This window comes from Apostichopus japonicus, chromosome 7, assembly GCF_037975245.1.
Source record: "Apostichopus japonicus isolate 1M-3 chromosome 7, ASM3797524v1, whole genome shotgun sequence".
Taxonomy (NCBI): Eukaryota; Metazoa; Echinodermata; class Holothuroidea; order Aspidochirotida; family Stichopodidae; genus Apostichopus; species Apostichopus japonicus.
Window position 1 is genome coordinate 22,560,855 of NC_092567.1, and position 24,453 is coordinate 22,585,307.

General features: G+C 36.7%; 1 protein-coding gene across 2 annotated transcripts; it reads left to right on the forward strand.

Moving 5' to 3' along the window:
- Positions 1-132: 132 nt before the first annotated feature.
- On the forward strand, positions 133-23,430 carry LOC139969769 (uncharacterized). 2 transcript variants are annotated; one of them, XM_071975021.1, is made up of 20 exons: positions 133-288; positions 1,669-1,894; positions 3,662-3,770; positions 4,304-4,420; positions 5,613-5,674; positions 6,373-6,597; positions 7,278-7,391; positions 8,234-8,311; positions 8,886-8,985; positions 10,141-10,217; positions 10,941-11,005; positions 11,914-12,103; positions 13,079-13,231; positions 14,382-14,453; positions 15,277-15,439; positions 16,792-16,991; positions 18,499-18,593; positions 19,555-19,633; positions 20,343-20,451; positions 20,695-23,430. In XM_071975021.1, exons 2-20 carry the CDS (start codon positions 1,703-1,705, stop codon positions 20,772-20,774), a joined length of 2,280 nt encoding a protein of 759 aa, XP_071831122.1. In that variant the 5' UTR covers positions 133-288; positions 1,669-1,702; the 3' UTR covers positions 20,775-23,430. The 2 variants fall into 2 exon arrangements, with proteins under 2 accessions (XP_071831122.1, XP_071831123.1); XM_071975022.1 differs by lacking the exon at positions 6,373-6,597.
- Positions 23,431-24,453: the final 1,023 nt, after the last annotated feature.

Here is a 24,453-nt window from a genome sequence, read left to right on the forward strand (position 1 = left end):
GTTGTACGGAGGCTCATATACAACATAACAATTATGTTTTGACTGCAGGACTGTGACGTTTCTTGGCAAATCTTTGCCAATGAGAAAGGGTTTTTTGAAAGCTCCGTAATAATCAGAGTAAACAAGAGTTCTTGCGTAATACAATGTACGATGTCACTTTACAGTGAAGTTAATGTGTCACATGACTGTGATGCTTACCCTTTTGCTTCTATGTGATGATACTGAGATCTGCCTTCGTCTCCAATAATTTGATTAATTATTTGTGTGTCGGATAATGCAGTTATTGTGGTAAGTATTGCTTTAAACTACTTAAATGTAGGCCAGGTGCTAACTACTACACGACTAGATCCACAGGCAAACTTGTGTGATAGGCCTAGGCCTATACACGATAGATTGTCCTACAATAGTGGCAGTGTCATTTCTACGAACCGCTTTATAGCAGTATGCCATTAGGATACCCGTGGATTTTATATCTAAGGTCGCTGTAATTTCACAAATTAAACACAAAGTTGTGCTCTGCTCAAATAAATACTCATGATTTTTTTGTAAGTGGTTGAATGTGGTGGTCTACTTCTTCCCTGGCTGACGATGGAAGGGGTGACCCCTCCCCCTCCCCCACTTCTAGTGCACTTTGCATCTATTCTAACCCACGTTAAGAAGTGTTTTCTTTTGCCTCAAAATGTTGTAAGACAATGTATCCTACAGTATGTGCATTCCTCCCACAAATTCCAGTATTTGAATGTTTTTTTAACAAAAGGGCATCTTTTGACAACAAAAAAGGATGCCAGAAAAAAAGAACAAAAAAATAGGAAGCACATCATATTTATGTAAAGGGTCACCTTAGTGGTTTATACCCAATCCTATGTTATTAAATTTAGATGTCCATGTTATTATTCGTATTATATTAATTATACTGTACAATATGTAGAAAATAGTATTACTGTTACATTCTGTTGTACATATGGACTACATACAGTAACTATTACTTACTGCTGTGTTAATATATCCTTTTTTACAAATTTGTTTGCCAATGTATGTACTGTACATAATTTTTATAAGAAACAAATCAATCATTTACGTGTACTGCAAGCTTGTAATTACACACGTAGTCTAGTATATAAGTGCTCAATAGAAAAACAATGGCTGTCTATAAATAAATCTCTAAAATAGAGACCAGGAAAGGGAAAGAAAAAAAGCAAGTAACAGAGAAGACACTTGATAGTTGAAACTGATTAAAAAAGATACTTTAACATTTATTAACCTTGAAAAGTAAAGTAGTGGGTGGACTGTAGCTGAAGTGTTTACTAAGTATGCTAGCCTGTATATAAATAGTTATGTCAAGCCTCACGATGCATAACCATGATATTTTGACCAATTTGCGGAGATCAAGATAATGCAAAAAAAAAAAAAAGTTTCTGGCCATGTTTCTAAATACTGGACAGCTGATTTGGTAAATCTTATGTGATTTGGATAGAAACCAAAAACATTTTCAGGATGGGTATCGGCTTGGCTGTGTTTATAATGCATTGCATAAACGAGAGTCTACCATCCTTTGTTCACATGCTTTCTGAAACAACAATGGCTTTCATTAAGGACAGGTTGGAGATTGCCCTTTTACAATTGATTGAAATTTTCAACTTCAAGACAAGTGAATTTTTTTGTGAACAGATCAAAAAGACGAGGGAAAACTAGCCATTCCAAGATGGAGTCATCGTCTGAAATAGACCTGGGTAACACAAGTTGTGAGAGTGATAGATTTTGCAATGTTCGGCAACATCCGACGCTATTAAGACATCGTTCCACGACCCTCAAGGACAATATGGAAGATGGATTTGTTCTTTTAGAGTCACCAGAAAATGAAATTGAAGAGAAGAAAATGGAACAGAACTACATGGTATGTTTTGTTGGGAGGATATTTTTCCGTTTTTTTTTTATGCAACCATCATTCACGTCGTAACATTTTTATCTTTAAGGTACAATCCATGGGAGCAGCTCCTCAGTGTGGACAGTAATTTTTCGATAATGTTGCATTGTCAGTTTTGTTATTTTTGAAGTCAAATTCTGTTACACAAATTTAAGTCCTGATCCGGTGTACTGTACATCATCAATTCTACGATTTAATAAGAAAGTCTGGTAACTTTTCAATTCATTCCAGAGGAAAATATGGAGATTTATATTACAGGTTACATTGTTCTGTTTTTGTTTTTTAATGTTTTTTTCTCTCGAGTCTCATATTTTGGCTGTCCAGGGAGTGTCAAGTGTTTACATCTCAGCTTGAATATCTCTGATCATCTGGTTCACAGGAGTGGAAGGAGATGGGACAGAACAGGAAGAGGGGCGGGGGGGATATAATTTTTGGGAGCCAGAAAGAGTGTGGTCTTAGTGGCTGTGTAGAAATCCAACATTTCTGAATGCCATTATCTAGATGGAACAGTTACATATCATTTTGCCATCACCTTTGCCTTGGAAAACTTCATTTTCATACTTGGTGCTAAAATATCAAAACAATGTGCTGTTCATTGGCTTTATCAAATTTAAATTCATTAAATATACTATGAAGGAGAATTATTTTGAACTTGGTTTTACAAGACAGGAACTATTACCAATTTAAAAAAAAACACTCTTAAAACTATCATGATAGTTTTACAGGTATTTTACTTGCATTCATGAGCTATGGCCCCACCACTTCCCACAAAATAATAATAATCATAATAATAATGATGATGATGAAGACAATGATGGTAGTGATGATGATGAAGATGATGGTGGTGATGATGATGGTGGTGATGATGATGGTGGTGGTGATGATGATGATGGTGGTGGTGGTGATGATGATGGTGGTGGTGGTGATGATGATGATGATGGTGGTGGTGATGATGATGGTGGTGGTGGTGATGATGATGGTGGTGGTGGTGGTGATGATGATGGTGGTGGTGATGGTGATGATGGTGATGATGATGGTGGTGGTGATGGTGATGATGATGGTGGTGGTGGTGATGATGATGGTGGTGGTGATGATGATGGTGGTGGTGATGATGGTGGTGGTGGTGATGATGGTGGTGGTGGTGATGATGGTGATGGTGATGATGATGGTGGTGGTGATGGTGATGATGATGGTGGTGGTGATGATGATGATGATGGTGGTGGTGATGGTGGTGGTGGTGGTGGAGATGATGATGATGGTGGTGGTGATGATGGTGGTGGTGATGATAATGGTGGTGGTGGTGGTGGTGATGGTGATGATGATGGTGGTGGTGATGGTGGTGGAGATGATAATGATGATGATGATGGTGGTTGTGGTGGTGATGATGATGATGATGGTGGTGATGGTGATGGTGATGATGATGGTCACGATGGTGATGATGATGGTGATGATTGTGATGATGGTGATGGTGATTATTATCCGGTATATGCTGTGTCTTTATTTAAGCCAAACCATTATAATTGTTCTGTCACCAGCTTCCAAAGTTCTCAACGATTTGAGCTATATGACTGTGGGTCATGATGTGTTGTAACAAACTCTTGATTAATGTGATCTTATGTTTCAAGCATGTGCCTAAAATTTCAAAGAGCCTATTGAAGTCTTCCACTGTATGGTTTGAGGCATGTAAATACAGAACACCGTTTTTTTATTCTACTTTCATAATTTCTTCCCGCACAGTTTGGCTTCAAGAAATGGAAGGCTCATGTTACACAGCGGCCATTTGAAGAGCGCAGTGAGGCAGTGAAGAGCTTGTATGTTACCAGGCTGTCCGCACTCCAATCCTTGAGTAAGTTTGGAGATTGTAATCATGTAATCCCATTGCTTCACAAGTTGCCATATTATCATCACTTAAATGCTTACATATGAGCTACCTGATTTTAATCACCGTATTCATTTCCTTATTAAATAGACTTTACTTACTTTCATTCTTTCATACTAAGTATAAACAGATTAATTACTCTCACCCACATTCGTTGCTTTGTTTATGTCGTTGGTTTCAATTTCCAATCTGAGGTAGTGATTTACTGTGATTAACATCACTTTGTAACTTTAACAGCAAATGTTTGGAAATAACACTAAATTTGTTGAATCATAAAGAATGAATTTTTTGGGTGAAATGGCAGCAGTTGAATTGTAGCAATCAATTGTATGCTTTTCATTTTGTTTATGGGGGTGGGGGATGGGTGGGGCAGGTGAGGGCTGGGAGTGAAGTATAGATTGAAGTTATTTGTTTGAAACTTATCAACCAGTGTTTCATTGTTGAATTCATTCAGAATTGTCTCATGAAAAACTTCTTTTGCTTTTGTTTAATCCTTTTAGGATCTACCCTTTTACCGGGCAATATTGCATACTCCATTCTGATTGGCTGGTGGATATTCCTTGTCTACTTGTGTGTTGCCGTGGTGATGGCAGTAACAGTCATTGGCTGGCCGTATGGTAATAGATTGGTTGCATTTTGGAGTAATATGTTATTATCAAACAAATAAGTATTCTAAGGTCCTTAAAAGGAGCATTCAGTATTTTATGGAGGATCATTAAGTAATACGAAGAGGCTTACACAGCATTGATCATATCAAACAAGAAGATATGATAAGCCCATTTAAAGCTGCTCTCGGGTTTTGTTTTTGTAGATTTATGAAGTTCTTACTAAGAAACATACACATGTAGCTGAAACCATAAAAAAAAAGACTGTATTCTAAAATTCGATGCTGAATTTGTTTTCTCCAAAATAACTGAGACATCAAAGAGAGGAACATCAGGGCGATATTACAATGTTTTATTATGGATTGGTGATCCTTGCACTTCCAATGACCAGTTTGAAATTTTGCAAAAATCCTGATTTTATGCTATTTTTGGTTGATCAGTAACTTCAATCACAATGGAGATCGTCTGTCACACTCTGAGTCCTGCTTAAAGACAATGGCTCTTGTTAAACAGTCTCTCTTTCTTTGAAGACAGAGCAATCCGCTGGATTTCATTATTACTATTTTTTATTACATTATTACATACCGACTCATTATATACATATATATATATATATATATATATATATATAGATATATATATATATACATATATATATATATATATATGTATATATATATGTATATCAAGAACAGTGAAAAAACCTTCCAGCCTCCACCGGGATTCGAACCCGGGACACCCTAACCAACTAGGCCATGGACGCTGATTGTATGTCCAGAGGTTCTAAACCGGTAAGGAAGGTCGTAATTCCACTGTAGGCATTGGTCACCTGTATCGAACAATACTTGTTCTGTTTTTGGTGACATATTTTGCCTTACTCTAGAGAACAAACATGATGCTAACCAACTCAAAAATCATTTGTGATTCCTAAAGCCGGATCTCGAAAGAGATACTTTGAACAGACTTTATGTTAATGAAATGGAGGTGTGATGATATATATATATACATATATATATATGTGATGATATATATATTTATATATATATATATATATATATATATATATATATATATATATATATATATATATATATATATATATATATATATATATATATATATAAATATATATATATATATATATATATATATATATATACACACACACACACACACATACGTATCTTGTTTTGTTTACTTTTAGCCAAGTTCTGTTGGAAACTGGCATGGTACTTCCTTTGGCCCTTTGGTAAATATGTGACAGAGGTAAGACTATACTATAATATACTAAATCTATTCATACAAAACCCCAGACACCTGCATTCCTCTGTCCTACAATCCCTCTGCCTAGTCATGTTCCCTGTCTACCCTCATGCTGTCATTCATCCCTCCTCCTCCTTAGTCCTGAACCCTGTCTTAATAATCTCCCTTACTCTTCTACCTACTGTTATCAACCTGTCTGACCGCCTGTTCGCCCCACACCTGCGTTAATCCTGAACCCTACCTTGCTAATCCCAAACCCTGTCTTGCTACTTCTGTGTCTCTAATTAATTTCTTTGTCCTGCCTCCATTCTACCTCATGCACCCTGTCTCCTGGCCATGCACCCATTCCAGGAGTAGTGTACCCTCTGTCTGACTTTTGCAACACCCCATTTGCATAGTCGTGCCCTTTTTTACCCTTGTCCTGCACCGGTCTGCACTCTCCTGCACACCCTCTCAACACCCCATTTGCATAGTTGTGACCCTTCTTTTCCCTGTCCTGCTCCGGTCTGCACTCTCCTGCAGCACCTCTCCATTATCATTCACACCCTCCTGTCACCCAGTCTGCACCCCAATCATGCACCCTGGCTGTGAGAGATTTGTAATAAGTTCGAAGAAAAGTGACAAGTCTCTCAAGGAGATGACCGGATAAATATGAAAGCAAACTTAAACAATAAAAATTGGTTGTTTCATATTTTCAAAAGGCTTCAAGCTATGAACTGGAACAAGCAGTTGTTCAAGTTGGCACTGAGGAAGAGGATGAACATAGAGTCACGTCTGACACAGATCACATCATCGAGAACGAGGGCGCTAGTCTACTTTGTGATAACAAGGAAGCGGAGCTCGCGGACGGTACGTTATCGGCCACACACAGTTCTGAAACATCACAACCAAGATATTTGAAGAAAGTTCCAAAGGAAAATATTTGGGTGAGTCTTCTTCTGTTTTTGTCACAGTTACTGAAAATCAATCTGTAAAGAGTTGAAATTCTTTTGGTTCTTGAAGACAGACAGTTTTGTTTTACAAGCATAGACAAGAACTGTTTAGGTTTGTGAGTAGCATACTTACATGTTATACATTTATGTACTGAACAATATTAGTTTTATCTAATATTCTCACTGTCAATGTAGGGGGGGGGGGTGAGGGGCTGTGCTCTGCTTGATTTTATTTTGGAGGGTCTAAAGCCCCTCTAGAAGTTTATGTGCTTGTGCCCCAGAGCATTTGTGTGTTTGTTTTTGTATTCTGACCGAGGACTTGAACAAAAGAATTCCAGGTCCTCGGTTGTGATTTCTAAAGAATCACCACGTCCTCGGAAGAATTCTATTGTATGGGGTATTGTTAAAGTTATGGTACGTGGATTTGAACAATGGAAAATACAATGGGGTCCTCGGTCTGAATGTAATACAAACATGTGTGTGTGTGTCTGTGTGTGTGTATGTGAACATGGTTTCAATGTACAGATATAATAGGATTTCTTTGTGGTGTTAGGTAAGTCTTCCTGCAAGATATTTACCAGCTTATCATGAACTTTTTCAATCATTAAATCGTTTTCATTTCAGACATTTTAGGAATTATTTTTAAAATCACTTTGCTTTCTGTAATTTAACAGCGGAAACCGGTCACCTATGTCTGGCTGTTGTTGGGAGGTCCGATTATATTCTCTGTTCATGCTGTCATTATAATCCTGACTGGGTTGGTGATTTTTTTTATTCCAATATCAAAGGTATGTGTCTCATTAAATGCACTTGTTTTTCCAAAAAAAAAGAAAAGGATTAAAAAATATAGCTAAACGGCATTTTGACATTGGAAATGAGGAAAATATACAAAATGCAAGAATCTTGTAAAAATTGTCAGTTTTGTTGAGGCTTTATTACCCATATTTGGGTAAATTTTTCAAAAATTGTAACTATAATTTCTAAGAGGGAGCATGGTGGCCAATTGGCTAAGGAATCAGACTTTTGATCCAAGGATTACAGGTTCAAGTCCTGGCCAGATCATTGCATTGTGTCCTTGGGCAGTGCACTTTATCTCCATTGCACCCTATGGGAAGTCCCCCAGGGGACACATGGTTGTGGTGCACTGTGGTGCCCCAGGAGAGATTGTTTGAATTGTGCACACTTTGGTGTGTAGGTGTGACAAGTTACCAATGACCCGGGTTAAGTTGTAAAGTCGTGTGAGAGGGCCTTGAACAATACTGTAAACCTAAAATAAGAATAAGTAAGAAAATAATAAGGAGAAAAATTAGTGAAGTTACTATGATTGCAGTAACTTATGGTATGTTGATGTCTTTAAGTGAGAGAGAAAAGGGAGAGGAAAAACAAACAGATAAACCATTTCTAAATTGTATTTCGTTGCAAAACGAAGCATATCAGAGAAAATTTTGGGGTTAGAGAAGACTTGGAAATTTAGGTCTGTATAATGAAGCAGTTTGAATCTTATCACATATTCTTGTGGCCGCTCAAAAGCGATTTATGGTAAGTGGAACAGATAGTTGCCAAGGAATATTTTTCTCATTTTAAGATGAGAAAATGAAATCCTCTAAAATCTTCTTTCTGTTTTCTGCAGTTGTACGTATCGTCTTTGAAGAAGTTGTTCTTTTTACCGCCCGAGAAGATGTCGATAAGGAAAAGCTTCCATAGTTTTGTGAGTGATTTTCTTTCATTGATGTCATTCAATAAATCACCTCTTTTATTTTCAAACTTTTTAATTTGCTTTTCTGTGGTGTTCTTATCTTTCCAGGTGGAAGGGCACATATCAATAAGATGCCCTTGATATGGACTAGAAAAGTATTCTACAACAATATCTGAAAACCATATATCAATATATTGTTGCTAATTCTAGATAAAGTTGTTTGAATGTAAATCTACTTTAACAAGATAAATACTTGTAATTTTGCAAGAATATTGTCATCCTCTGTGGATCGAGGATGTGTACATTATGTAGAGAAACAAAAGACTTTTTCCTCTTAGTTGCTATGACTACATCACCTATTCTATCGTTGCCAGATGCCATCATAAAAATACACCAAAAAAGGATCTGTAAAAAAAAAATTTAAGAATACTTCTTCACTCCTTTGTTCTGTTGTTGATATATGAAATACTGAGATCTATTCACTTTGTTTAATAGGAAATTGGATTATTTTTTTAAAAATATTCTGTGAGGTTACAGAGGACCCCCTGACTACTCAATGTCTGTTTTTTTTTGGTGATTTCAACAGAAAAAGGATAAACCCTTGGAAGTATTGTTATGTTGCTACCAAGCAGTCAACCGTAATTTCTACAAGTTTACCGTTGATGGGATGAGTATTCTTGTCACAAGTATCCTTTTGAAATTAGAAATGTACACAATCATTTGTAAGTTTTAGATCTGTAATATTAGAGTAACAGTTAGGTAAGTATTAGTATCAGTTGTGTTAAAGTATCAGTTATGTATAAAGTATTAATATCAGTGGCAGTAAAGTATCAGTCATGTGAATATTAGTATCATTGGTGTAGAGTATCAGATATGTAAGTATTAGTATCATTGGTGTTAGAGTATCAGCTATGTAAGTATTAGTATCAGTTGTGTAAGAGTATCAGTTAAGTGAGTATTAGTATTGGTGGTGTTAGAGTATCGCTTATTAAAATATTAGTATCCATGGTGTAAGAGTATCAGTAATGTAAGTATTAGTATCAGTGGTGTTAGAGTATCAGTTATGTGAGTATTAGTATCAGTGGTGTTAGAGTATCAGTTATGTAAGTATTAGTATCAGTGGTGTTAGAGTATCAGTTACGTGAGTATTATTGGTGGTGTTAGAGTATCACTTATTAAAATATTAGTATCAATGGTGTAAGAGTATCAGTTATGTTAGTATTAGTATCAGTGGTGTTAGAGTATCAGTTACGTGAGTATTAGTATCAGTGGTGTTAGGGTATCAGTTGTGTAAGTATTAGTATCAATGGTGTTAGAGTATCAGTAACGTAATTATTAGTATCAGTTGTGTAAGAGTATCAGTTACGTGAGTATTAGTATCAGTGGTGTTAGGGTATCAGTTGTGTAAGTATTAGTATCAATGGTGTTAGAGTATCAGTAATGTAAGTATTAGTATCAATGGTGTTAGAGTATCAGTTATGTAAGTATTAGTATCAATGGTGTTAGAGTATCAGTTATGTAAGTATTAGTATCAGTGGTTTTGGAGTATCAGTTATGTAAGTATTAGTATAAGTGGTGTTAGAGTATCAGTTATGTAAGTATTAGTATCAGTGGTGTTAGAGTATCAGTTACGTAAGTATTAGTATCAGTGGTGTTAGAGTATTAGTTATGTAAGTATTAGTATCAGTGGTGTTAGGGTATCAGTTGTGTAAGTATTAGTATCAATGGTGTTAGAGTATCAGTTATGTAGATATTAGTATCAATTGTGTAAGAGTATGAGTTGGTCACTGTTGTGATTTCAAATATTCCTTCCTTTGTTTTCCTTTATATTTGACTTCAAGATATGTTGGTGTTTGTGCTTATCACTCTTGGCTTCGGATATGGTGATCCTGGAAACCACTTAATGAGACCCATATCCGTATGTAGACACTCAATATTTAAAGTTAACTAGTTTAAAGATTTTTACTTTTTAAGAAAAAGTCACCCAGGAAAGAACCTAAAACCAAACTACCGAATGACTGATCCCCTCTCAAGCCCAGTCCCCTTGCATCGGGACTGTGTGATCATCGTAGGGTGTGCATCACCATTCCCCTCGAAAGGCAACAGATACTACACATGATCTTAGCCAAAAGGCCAAGAGTTTAAAGATTTTATGCCAGTCTGCAATGATTTCAACCAGTACATGAAACCCGTAACTATATGTAACCAATCAATACATATATATAGAGTTAATGTAAATATATGTTTAGCTTGTCTGTAATGATTTTAACTAGTACATCCCTCCAAATTCCCTCCAATCATGAAATAAAGTGTACAATGGTTAAATGGTTAACTTTAATCAATACATATATACATATATATAAAGTTAATGTAAATGGATGTTTAGCTTGTCTGTAATGATTTTAAATAGTACATCCCTCCAAATTCCCTCCAATCATGAAATAAAGTGTACAATGGTTAAATGGTTAACTTTAATCAATACATATATACCTATATATAGAGTTAAAGTAAATATATGTTGAGCTTGTCTGCAATGATTTTAACCAGTACATCCATCCGAATTCCCTCAGATCATGAATTAAAGTGTACAATGGTTAAATGGTTAACATTAAAATTGTGAAACTTTCTTATCTTTTCCCAGAAATTTATCTTAGGAGTGATCAGTATTATACCACTAGCTCACTATATCGGTTTCGCAATAACAAGGTAAGAGGTATTCACTTCTTTAAAGAATGAGTTTTGTAGCTCATGTCAAGCGACGGTTCGCAATAGGTGGCCCATGGAAGGTTCCAGTCCGGCCCGCAACCAAAATTCGACCAAAAATATTGAATTTATAGGTTATGCAGACCCTCTGCTGCACATTCTTGAATCAGGGTATAGTGAGATTTTATAACACATGCTAACTCCCCTCATATACATATGCATTATCCTTTAATACTGCTCTCTAATTGGTCAAGTCTTGAATGGGGGGTGTGGCTACCATCCATCTTACCCTGCACATTGCTCAATCAAGGTGTAGTGAGATTTTATAACACGCACTGACTTCCCTCATATACATATGCATTATGCTCTAATACTGCGATCTAATTGGTCAAGTCTTGAACAGCGTGCTGCTACCATCCATCCTACTCTGGTACATACAATTAATGCTTTTGGTTTTACCTGACCCTTGTTGAAAATTAATTGAGAATCATAGTCTGTTGGTCAGTCTTTATCAATGGTTAATACTGTGTGTAGCATTGAGAGCTTTTGGCTGATGTCGTTGATGATCTTCACAAGAATAAAGAAGGGTCATGCAAGGGGATTTGTTAACTTTAAGCTAAGCAGGGCAGGAGTGGGTGGGTGTGGATGGTGGTGGGTGTCCCAATCATTTGAGGATTAGTGAATTTTTATTTGCTATAATTAATTCATTTTCTATAATAAACCTGAACAAACCACAGGTATAACCCATTGCTGAGCTCAATATCTATTCCTATTAAAAAAAATTCATGGAATGTTCCAAACACTTAAAAGTATTTCTAGCTGTTGCATTAACATAAAGGAGTGTGTTACCAACCAAGAAGTATTTCTAGTGAAACCTTTCTAAGTATATCATTTCCTTTTTTTCCCCTTAGTATATCATCACAAAGTCGTCACGTCGTCGGTGCCTTTCTCAACGCCCTCTTTGGTTCCTTCATTGAAATCTTCCTCTACGTTTCCATGCTCCTGAAGCAGAAGAACGTGACGGACAAAGAGCCCTGTTACTCTAATGTGGTCAAGTCTGCCTTGACAGGGTCATTGCTTGCTACCATGCTGTTTATTCCAGTAAGTGAAAGATGAGATGAAGGAGAAATTGTCAGGCTTAAATATGGGTCAATTTGAAGGGGGGGGGTGGGGGAGGGGGTGAGAAAGATGAGTGTGGAATGTTTCAGGGCCTCTGGTCATAATCAATGAACGGGAAACCCATGGTGCTAAATCTTCTGTAACAAATCTGTCACAAAGAATGCCAGACTAACTATTTTCTACTAGCTTTAGAAAAAGAGTCTATCATTTGGGATGTATCTCGTCTAGTGTGCCTTTCAGCATGGAGATACAAGTTAGTGAACTTCAGGTATAATGTTTGGTTACCCTTTCAAGACTTCATTCATGGTGATTTGCAGTAGCAAAAAAAAAGGAGGATAATTTCTGAGATGCAAATGTAGCATGAATTGTACTAGACAGTCACTGGTGGTGGACTAGATGGAGAACAGGGCAGGAAATACAGAAAGGAGTAATGGTCAAGTGTATTGAGGGTACTGGACATCTGCACGTTTGAGATAACAGGCATAGGTTTCAAACACTATGTTGATTTGAGAAGATTTCACCTTCCAACCTCCCACCCCTCCCCCCCCCCCCTCCATCTTGCAAGTTGGAATGCCCCTACAGTTTAGCTGTGCTTTTCATGACCTATTTCTTTCATATATTCAGTTATCCCTCCCCCTCCCTCAACACCTCCCCTTCCCCCCTCTCCCCTACACTCATACTTCTACACAGTGTACCATAATTTTATGTTGTTTTAGGGAGGATTTCCACCCTTTTCACCATTTAGCATGTTCAAAAGTCCTAAGAGTATATCTGTTGATGACTCCGGCAATTTCAGATATTCACATATCCTACCCGCACCCCTCCCAGCCTCTCTCATTCTCTCTCTCTCTGTTCCTTCAATAACTCTGTCCTGAGATGGAAGTTAGATTGCAACTGATAAAGTTTCCTTGTTTGAGTCTTTCCTTCATCAGCTTTCTGTCTCTCTCTGTATCTCAGGGGCTGTGCATGGTCGTGGGCGGCATCAAACACAAGGAACAAGCAGTGAATGTCCGTTCAGCTTCTGTCAGTTCCACCCTGCTCTTCATCTCGGTCGCAGGAGTGTTCACGCCAACCATTTTCGCGTTCACCTACGGAGGTTATTCGTGCTGGGTAGGCTGCTCGTCTTGATTTGTATCAAAGGAATAAGTTGTAAATGAAAAGAAGTCTTCTTGTATTATTTGTAAATATGAGACATTTGGGGTATCCATCACTATGTTATTAGCATACCTCAATGTCATGCTCATGAAAATGTGACTTGTATTGCATGTAAGAGGTACTCATTACTATGTTATTAGCAGGCCTCAATGTCATGCTTATAAATGTTAAATATTTATGGAATATAAGAGGTTAGCATCACTATGTTATTAGCATACCTCAATGTCATGCTTATAAATGTGAGACTTATTGAACATAAGAGGTACTCATCACTATGTCATTAGCATTCCTCAATGTCATGCTCATGAAAATGTGACTTGTATTGCATGTAAGAGGTACTCATTACTATGTTATTAGCAGGCCTCAATGTCATGCTTATAAATGTTAAATTTTTATGGAATATAAAAGGTTAGCATGACTATGTTATTAGCATACCTCAATGTCATGCTTATAAACGTGAGACTTATTGAACATAAGAGGTACTCATCACTATGTTATTAGCATACCTCAATATCATGCTCATAAGAGTGAGACTTGCATGGAATATAAGAGGTTCTCCTCACTATGTTATTAGCATACCTCCATATCATGCTCATAAGAGTGAGAGTTCTATGGAGTATAAGAGGTACTCATTATGTTGTTATTAGCATACTTCAGTGTCATGCTCATAAGAGTGAGACTTGTATGGACTATAAGAGGTACTCATCACTATGTTATTAGCATACCTCAATGTCATGCTCTTAAATAAGAGGTATTTATTCAATAGGTTATTGAGTACCTCAATGTCACCAGGCGCGTAGCCAAGGGGGGGGGGGGTTATGATATCACTAGTAATTTCAAAATAGAAAATAAAGGCCTGGGAAGTGCCATTTCCAGCGATCTGGGAGGCATTTTCGGCCAAAATTTACGAATCTGAATTTCCCACTTATAATGTGACACTGGTATTAAGGGGGATGAGAGGTTCACATTGATGTGTGTTGTTAATAAACCTCACCATCCTGCTTCTCACTCAAAGATGCTGCTTTTGTCGTTGGATGTTTCTAATATTTGGACAAATACGTATCTATTTTGGCATTTCCTAACTCACATATTCTTCACCCACCAGGATTGCTACATTGACAACATGAATGATACGTATATCAGCAGCTACGAATGTGAACGCTGTAGGTATTCTGTGGTAAGTATGTGTGTGTGTGTGAATGGGTGTATGTGCGTAGGTATGTGTGTATGTATGTAAGTATACGATGGACATTTATACATAGAGCATCGATGACAAGATGGGAAGTGTTTCTTTTTTTTGTGAGCAAAGGGATCATAAGTTATCAAACCTTCAAAAATTGGAGGGATTACTATCTTACAAACTTATTGGTATATATATATATATATATATATATATATTTATATAAACAATAGGCTTCACACAACTGAGTGCTATGAACCAGTGGGTTTATTTGTTGACATTAACCGTAAGCTTGCTGTCACTCATTGGTAGAATGCACAGGGGATAGGGTGATACATAATTATCAGTGGCAACTGAGACAAGTCTGGCTCAACTGTCAGGAACCATATTTTTTGTTAAAAAACTGTATTGATCAGGTGCCATAGTTTGTAGGGTGTAAATGTTTGTAATGAAAGATTTAGGAAATGTCTGAGGTCAAAGAAATAGCAGTGGAACCAGAAAACGTAATTTTCAGGATACGTTTATTCAAAACATTTTACAGCCATTGGCCATTGGTTTGCATCACAGTGCAATATAACCTAATCTCTCTGTCTATCTGTGTCTCTTAACCTGTTCTCCATTTGTTAACATCTCAGTTAACCTCCGAAGAAGATCCTGCTAGGATCGAGACGTCGGGCCACGCTTACTAATTACATATTTACGGCCTACACATGGCTTTTGTGCAGTAGGCAAGCAGTTTGCTAACTGTGATTTTGCCCTTCTAAACAAAGTACAAGGAAAATGAAATCACTTTTTTTTTCTTTCTCTTTTTGTTTTACAGACTATTCAAGGCAATTCAGATTTTTACACTGAGAGAGTTCAACCAATCGTTATCAGTATAGCTGCACTTCTGCCCCTTGCCTACGTCATTGGTCTGGTCTACTCGCTATTCACCCACGCAAGTGTTCTGGAAGAACATTTCAAAGAAAAGGAAAAGGAAGGTGGTAAATATTCTGTAATTAATTTGTGAAGAAAAATTCCAGATGAAATGTTTCTACTAGCTTTATCGAAATTGTCTATCAATCGGGATGTAGTTCATCTGGTCTAGTGACCAAGGGGGGGGGCGGGAGAGGGGTGGGGGAAGGGGACGGTGAGATAGATGAGTTTGGAATGTTATCATTGGGCATGTATCTCTTCTAGTGAGCTTTTCAGCATTGATTTAAAGTTAGTGAACTTCAGGTGTAATGTTTGGTTACCCTTCAAGATTTCCTTCATAGTGTCATAGTTAGTGAAGTTAAAGGTTTAAGGTGCAAAGTTTGGAAAGCCGAGGTTATGTTTTGGTAGGCTAAGAAGGTGAGGCTAGACTGTGTCCGGTTACAATGATTTCTGTTCTGAATCATGTTGTTGGGTAAGATATCCTTTGAACGAAACTTTCAAGCTAAAGTTGACGTAAAAAGTCATGTCCCAGATACAAACAAAGCGGGCGGCATTGAAAACTCTCATTAGTAGAATTACCTTAATTTATCCGAAGAAAGAAGGACAAGTATTGGCCTGGGGGGGGGGGGAGGGATCTGATTTGAAAAGTTTTTACTTCTCTTTGTTGTGAAAATTGATTTGGGTAGGTTCATACAACTAAACAGGAAACAAAATGGACCAGATTTGAGGTTAGAAATGCTCATAGTTTGATCAGAGTGGATTGTTCCTATTGGCAATCTACCTGTGGAGTAGTTAGATGGTAAAAGTCACTGCTGGGAATATATTTCCACTATTTTTTTTTGGATTACGTTTTTGGAGCGGCATAAATCATGACTGTTATTTTCAAGTTTGTAAATGTAACCAAAATGCTCACATAAGGTAATGATCATAAGATCGGGGAAAACCCTCATGTGTCATAAACCTAACCTATCCAGTACTGTATATATAGATGACAACTGTAGGGTCCCTAGATGTTATGTATATTATGGAATGCCACTCACCTTCACACCAGATTTGTCAGTAAAACTCAAGAGATATTTCTTGACGAAGTAGACAAAGTTATGAATACCTTCTTGACTTGGTTACTGCTAGTAAGATCCATGTTATGATATCTGCTGGGAACCATGATACTCTTTTAATAATTGATGTCAGCTTCGTTATCTAAAGTTTGCTTGTTCGTTTGCTCGTTCGTATGCTCGTTCATTCATTGATTCGTTCATTCATTTATTGATTCATTTATTCATTCATTAATTCATTCCGCTGTCCGTCCCTCCGTCCGTCTGTGTGTCCTCTTTGTTTGTTTCCTTAGCTATCTATGTACTTCATCATTTGTTTGTATGTTTGCTTGTTTATAAGAGACCTCTTTGATATACATTATCAGGTGGGGCTAGAATCTCTCAATCTGGGCAACATTCTAGCAGTCAGCATTCTGGTCACCATTCAAAGCCAGAGGTACTGTGGGGTCGTGCGAAGAGCGTTATCATCCTAATTATATTCACCGTTGCCATGGCACTCTGTGCTGAGGTGGCTGTTGGCAGCTTACAAGAAATTCTAGAATCTGAAGACACCAAAATAACAGAGGTGAGGCAAAGATTGGTTGCTATGGACTGTTTTGCATCGATTTCTTTCTTTCTTCTCTCCATCCCTTGTCTACTAATCCCCTTACATCTATCTCTTTGTGTTCACCATGCTCATTAACCTGTCTGTATTTTGTGCGTGTTTTTGTCCCTTCTGTTATTGTTACTTTTCTTTTAGCCTTTGAAGAAGATCCTGCAAGGATCAAAACGTCAGGCCAACTTACTTTTACACATTCTCTTACACTGGCTCTCTAGTGGATAAGCAGTTTGCTAACAGTTTTATTTTATTTTGATTTCTTAAAGTGAAAGAGAACATACGCAAGAGCTTCAAGCACTTAGTTTTGTTGAAGCATTAACAATAGTGGAGCATTAGCACAACTTTTGCTCATTGCTATTTCTCTCTCCCTTCTTCCTGATGAGAAATTTTCTTGATGCAATTGTCTTAGAAGTTAAAAGTTGAAAGTATTGAGTTAATTATTAAAAATGTCCTGCAACGACTAAATATCTTTTACTCCTGGCTGGCCTGGGTTTTGTTAACATTCTTCCCTGACTGATAAGTTGGATATGAAGGAGGTTAGACTAAATGCAGACTGACGGGATACCATGACAACAAAGAATAACATTAAGGAAACAAAGAAACTGTTTTGATTTGTTTTAATTAATGACTGGTTTAAGTGCAAAGTATGATTCTAGAATTCCTAACAAATTGCAGACTCGCATTGAGTCCATGCTGTACTTGGTGTCCAGCGTAGCTACCTACAACTGTACTGTTTACTGTGTACCTTGATGGGCTCTTCCTTGTACTGAGGGTACATGGAGAATTTAATTGTACTCATATTTATGTTATTGTACTCAGGGATGTGCCCAGGATTTCCTGAGTGCCGGGTTAACTGATCGCCATCCTGGGGAGGGGTCTAAGGGGGAGGGGGTGTCCCCCTCCCCTTTGAGAAATTTTTCGATTTTTGAAGGTGCTGAGATGCCAAATGAAGACACTTGTGTAGTTTTGCTAACAATTTACATTTTTTTATAGTGAAATATATTACGTACCTGGTAAAAGTTATTAGTTTGTTCAAAGAGATTTTACAAGGGACCGATTGAGAGCCGTAAGTAATGTTTCTCGCATGCGTATCTGATGCATTATTAGTCTGTATGATTTTGGCATAGGCTAGGCCCAATTTATGTTGAATATATTTTTAGGAATGTCGGGATTTTAGATGAAAATAGTGCGCGGCGGGATTCACGATTTTTAAGACAGTGCTGGGTGGTAATTTTTAGTGCTGGGCGGGGCCGCCCAGTGTGGGCACATCACTGTGTACTCATACTCATCTTGTTGTACTTGTACTCAAGTTATTCTACTTGTACTCATGTTGTTGTACTCCCACTACAGGTATGATAGCTAGAGTGCTACTGATAATTTTCTTCTATCAGTAACAGATGGAGAAATGTTCCTTTATGTCAACAAAATTGTTTGTATGTTCCTCTAAACTTTTTTCCGATTTCCATCTTTAAAGGCATTTATCGGGGTCACCGTAATAGCTGTTGTTCCAGAGATACCTGAAATTATCAACGGTGTTCAATTTGCTTTAAAGAACAACATCAATTTAAGGTAAAAAGAACTTTCATCTTCAAAACTCTTACCGCTAAAGTTTTACTTCATAAAATAAATGTAGCATTTGCCAGTACCAAATCATCTTTATCGCTTCCAAATTTTTATGTGGGCTTTGCAAACTTAAAAGTAATGTTATAGAGTAGCCAAGACTGTCAGATTGCAATGTTTTTATAGTGAAAGGTGAAGATTGTACTTAAATTTGGGAGGCTGCCCAATCGATATCTGTCGCATTGTTACACGAAAGCTAAAGGTTGAGTACCACCATTGATAGATTGAGTACCACGATTGATATATTGAGTAACACCAGTGATAAATTGAGTACCACCATTGATAGATTGAGTACCACAGTTGATAGACTGAGTACCACCATTGATAGATTGAGTACCACCATTGATAGATTGAGTACAACCATTGATAGATTGAGTAATACATTGATAGATTGAGTACCACCATTGATAGATTGAGTACCACCATTGATAGATTGAGTACCACAGTTGATAGATTGAGTACCACCATTGATAGATTGAGAAACACCAGTGATAAATTGAGTACCACCATTGATAGATTGAGTACCACCATTGATAGATTGAGTACCACCATAGATAGATTGAGTACCACCATAGATAGATTGAGTACAACCATTGATAAATTGAGTACCACCATTGATAGATTGAGTACCACCATTGATAGATTGAGTACCACAATTTATAGATTGAGTACCACCATAGATAATAATAATAATTATAAATTCACAGCAATATTGATACAAGAGTAAATATAATAGGGCGAGCTGTAATATATAACACTCAATTTACCCAAGTAATTCGGTCACTAAATAAGAAAAATAGATCGCTGTTTGAAATTTTAAGTTTGTCAGGTGTCTACAAGTGGCACACTTTTTTGTTTTAACTTTCGGTGCCAATTTAAACAAGATACTTTTCTTTTTTTTCTTTTTCAGTCTTGAGATTGGCAGCTCTATAGCAGTACAGGTCTGTCTGCTTCAAATCCCGACATTAGTCGCCCTGGATTATATTTTTGTGAGTCGTCTATGTGATTGTTCTTCTATGTAGAATGTTAAAAAAAATTGAAATGATTGAAAAACATGCAATTTAGCTGTAAATATTGTTCTTTTCACCTAATTCAGTAATGATTATACACCGTATTATCAATAGGTCAGGGAATTTTTTATTGTATTTGTCAGAGCAAACAACTGTTTGGTTTTTATTTTATTTTTGAATTGAATAAAAAATTGATCAGTTTTACAGAAATGTGTGATTTTAGTAATCTGCTTTATAAGCAGCAGCTGTGAGCTTAGTGTACTGTTGTAGTTAGCAGGCTTTGTTGGTCTAATGTTGATATTTCTGATAATACTGGAATCTAAATGTAACCTGGAATGGTCTGATAAGAATGCCTCATGGGTTTTGTAACTCATTTATAGACAGAGGAGTATACATGTTGAGCTTAAAATGCAAGTGCTGTATACGTTAGTTTTGATAGTTCCTTTTTTAGTCGATGTTAAGGACAACCATACATCTACAGACCTGTTGCGTGCAGTTTGTTGTCATCTTGTTACAATTCTCAATTCTTCTTGTTGGTTTACTATTATTTAATCTAGCTGTCAAAATGAATGCTTTGGTGCAAAAAGGTTTGAAGTACTACTTTTAGTTACCTCCTTGGTATTTTGTTATTTTGTTTAAATATAGCAGAAATTTATTTTTTTCAATTCCATTTGTTTTTATTCTGCAGAGCCTCAACTTCCGTCTCCTCTTCAATGATCTTCACTTGTGGTCGGTCATTCTTAGTGTTATCATCATGAATTACACATTTGTTGATGGAAAGTCAGATTATTTTCAAGGTAAGTTTCTTCTGCCTTACACTGCCCCCTGCTAAATAAAAATCATGATTCCATTCCAATTGACAATGACAAGATATTCTATCGTTATCCAGGCTTCTTTACACAATTCTATTGTTATCCATGTTTCATTATAATTCTATTGTTATCATAATTCTATTGTTATCCATGCTTTATTATAATTCTATTGTTATCCATGTTTCATTACAATTCTATTGATTTCTTTTGTTCCTTTCTCCTTCTCAGGTAGCATGCTCTGTATCGTTTACTTCATCCTCCTAGTGATGTTCTTTTATGCTCCAGAATCAAGAGTTTGTCGTAATTAAATTCTAGCTGAAAAGAAAATTTCACAGATATGGGGATGCTTTTTGATATCTCCCCAGATGTTACCATGGAGACTGGAGGATTTTGTTTTTTATAAAAGAAATCCAGTTTCAGTGTTTAAAGGGCTTTCAAATTTAGGGCTGCTTATAGATCTCATATTCTTTGTTGATTTCACGATGTGGTTGATCTACCACAGAAAAAAAAAAAAAACAGAAATTTGAAGAAAAAACACTCTTGCCTGAAATTTCAGGTGTGGAGCATATTTTCCAAATGTTATGTGGGGAGACACAAGCTTAATCAGTTCTACATGAGTAAATAATGACTGTATAACTGAGAGGGTCTGATGTATCGATCCTGGCGAACTGAAGCAAAACCAGTTTAAGGACACATCAACAATAGACAGATGGATAGACGACTACATTGTGCATCGATGAACAATGGATAGAGTAAACAATAGATAAAGTAAACAATAGACTGTACATTGAAGACGAAACAGCTTAGGAGATCATGAAAGGGCTGCAGAGATAAAACCGAGCAGAAGGGTTACGATATGAGATATTTACTAACTGAGTGAATGGGGACTGAAATATTGGATTAATAGGAAGAAATGAGTTGTGGATGGACAGTGTCGTATCCTGAGCCTGGTCGTAAGGAAACACTTGAACTCTTCGCTTGCGTGTTTCAGACCGATCTTTATTAATGTAACATATTGAGTACTTATACAGTACATGAAGGTATACCATGACAATGTGGCTGTGCCTAGCTATTGCATGATCTCCGTAAGTTACAGTATCCTAATACACTACAGGCAGGAAGTGTAAAGAGGTGTGGGAGAAGGGAAAGGGGGGGAGGGAGGGGGGATTTTAGTAATTCTGTTCTTGGATATTGAGATCATAGGGTTTAATGGTCGATATCAATTTGACTCTCATTTCTTGCATCTGGACTTTAAAAGATTCTGGTTATTTCTTGTATTACTACTTTGCACCTGATACTCATGAAAATCAAATCCTTTTCTTGCTTTTGAAAACATACACTTCTCATTTGATGGAGACTGGTATATGACCTGCTATAGATGGCCGTAAACTGCAGCTCCTAAATGACGTTTTATATGGAACTACTGCAGGTATGGTGAACGATATAATGATCGTAACATTTATGTGCTTTATATGCTTTCTCCATTGCTTACCGTTTTCTTTAAAAAAAAATTGTGTATTGTCCTGAAGCTCAGGGTTTAGGATTTTGTGGTCTGTCATGTGACGTTTAACATTTTGTATTATTACTTTATTTTGTATTATTACTTTATTTGTAAACGTCTACTGATGTCTGATTATGAGGAATTGAGTATTCGACCAATTTCCATACCGAGGAGACTCAAGCTAGTTTATATATATATGTTCATTGGCTGTAACACGATATGTCATGATTATTCATTGGCTGCATCACAATAGGTCATAACTATTCATTGGCTGCATCACAATAAGTCATGACTATTCATTCACTAAGTGAAAAGATTCTATTTTTGGTTCTTAATGTTTTGCAGACCATACACTTCATGATTTTTACACTAAACCACTTGAAATTATAGCCACAGTGCTACGCTGCATACATATATATATATATATATTATCAAATTATCAAACTTTATGCAGCATGACTTGAACAAATTTGAATATATGGTCACACTAAAAAATTATTTTGTAATGGTTCTTTAGTTGCATTTTTTTCTTTTAGCAATATTAACAAAGTCAAGTAGCTGTAAAAGGAAGTGATTTGATTATAAAACCGCCATTTCATTCGTTGAATATTCACATTATTATTGCATTTCACATGCCAGATCATGTTTGATTTTGATGACAAATGTGCTATTAGTTGCATTGTCATGATTAATTGTCACTTCAACAAAAGCTTACTTGGTTTAACTTCTGTTTTATTTGTTATTGACATAAAAAAACATAAGTTAGGGATATGATATTTCTTTGGTTGAAAGGGGGGGGGGGGGGAGAACATTGCATCATCTATGGGGAGGGGTTGAAGGGGAGTATCATGAAATAGCTACATCACTGTTAGTGTTTGTACTTGTCGTAGCCCATGTAGCATTTCTTCTCCCCCCCCCCCCATTTCCTACATCCCAAGCTTGTGGAGCTAATTCTGCGGCCACCTATCATGCTTGTGTGTTGTAAAGGGTTATACCATGCTTCCGAAACAGCCATGCATAATAAAAGTATACTTTTTAATTAGCAGTTCTTGAAAACAGTGATAATCAGGGCTGTACAATACATTTTGGATGCAAACACAGGACAATTGTGCTTAATTGGGAGGTATGGTAATCCTAATTATATTGTACCACCTGCATTCAATGGTGGAGCTAGACTGTAGGTGGCCCAATGCATTTGTCTTTATTGTAACCATTGATAGACATGTTTTCATGTATTTTAGTATACATAGTACTAAAATAATTGTACTTATAGATTATATTATTTTATTATATGTTTGCTTCATTCAAATAAAAATTGCAATTTTTTGGAATAATTCACTAACTTGCCACTTCTTTAAACAGCAGTTCCTGGGTTCTGCTGTATTTGAATCTTTTAGACTGTATATTTCATCATACTGGAATCTGTTTTCTAACAATAAAAGCTTTTGAATTTTTATGGCCAAGTCATGTGTTTTGTTGTTTTTTTGAAGAGCATCACATTTGTAGAAAACAATGGTTGGTCCCCATTTAATGGAAATGATCACGGGTAGAAAGTATCACACAAAGTTTAACGACAACAACGGATAAATAAGATGGCCATGGAAAATATGGGAGAAAGATTAAACAATCACTGTAAAAGTGTCAAAGCTATGTAGGCGCGGTGACCATGTGTGGGACATGTAGATAATGTGTCAAAGCTGCGTGCTAGGGGCATTTGACACACATTTGTTCCTTCGAGAACAAACAGCTCGAGGGAGCATTATTACGTGTAAATTGTGTCTGTAAGGATAGACTTAGACGCTGATTGGGGGGGGGGGGGCTGTCAGGGGTATTGCATTTTCATTGTAAATTATACTTCCATCATGTATATATGTATACACACTGAAGTTTATGGAAGATATACATACAAAGTATCTGAAGTGAGAGATGACTTGTTTACCGCCGATAACCCCAGGTAGCAGTCAGAAATGAGCCAGTATTTCAATGGTTGGGGGGACTTGGGCCTATTCTTAAAATCCCAATTGATTTTGGGGTATGGTCAGGAAAATTATGTCCTCAGGAGAGGCAGATCCACGACATGATAAAGGAGATGATAAGGCCCTGGTATCGTTACAGCCTACTTCCATAACAGGAGGTCTGCTCTCAAGTAAATATTTTACTGGGAGTTTTTTGCATCACTGCGATGATCCCTTACATATCATTTGTTATATCCTTTTCAATTTGACTTACTTTTTGAACATGTACATTTTATGATATGAAAAGACCACCGTGCGTTCACTTTGGCATAAAATCGGTCAACTTTTACCATGTATGTGTATGTAGGCTTTCCTGGTAGTAAACATACGATACACCGTAGTGAATACGTGTAGTAACGGTCCATCTGAAAATATGTCAATATTCAACAAGATATGTACCACAATTGATATAGGGGCACATTTTGACTTAATACTTAACATTTATTGTATTTTGTCATATGGAATTCAAAT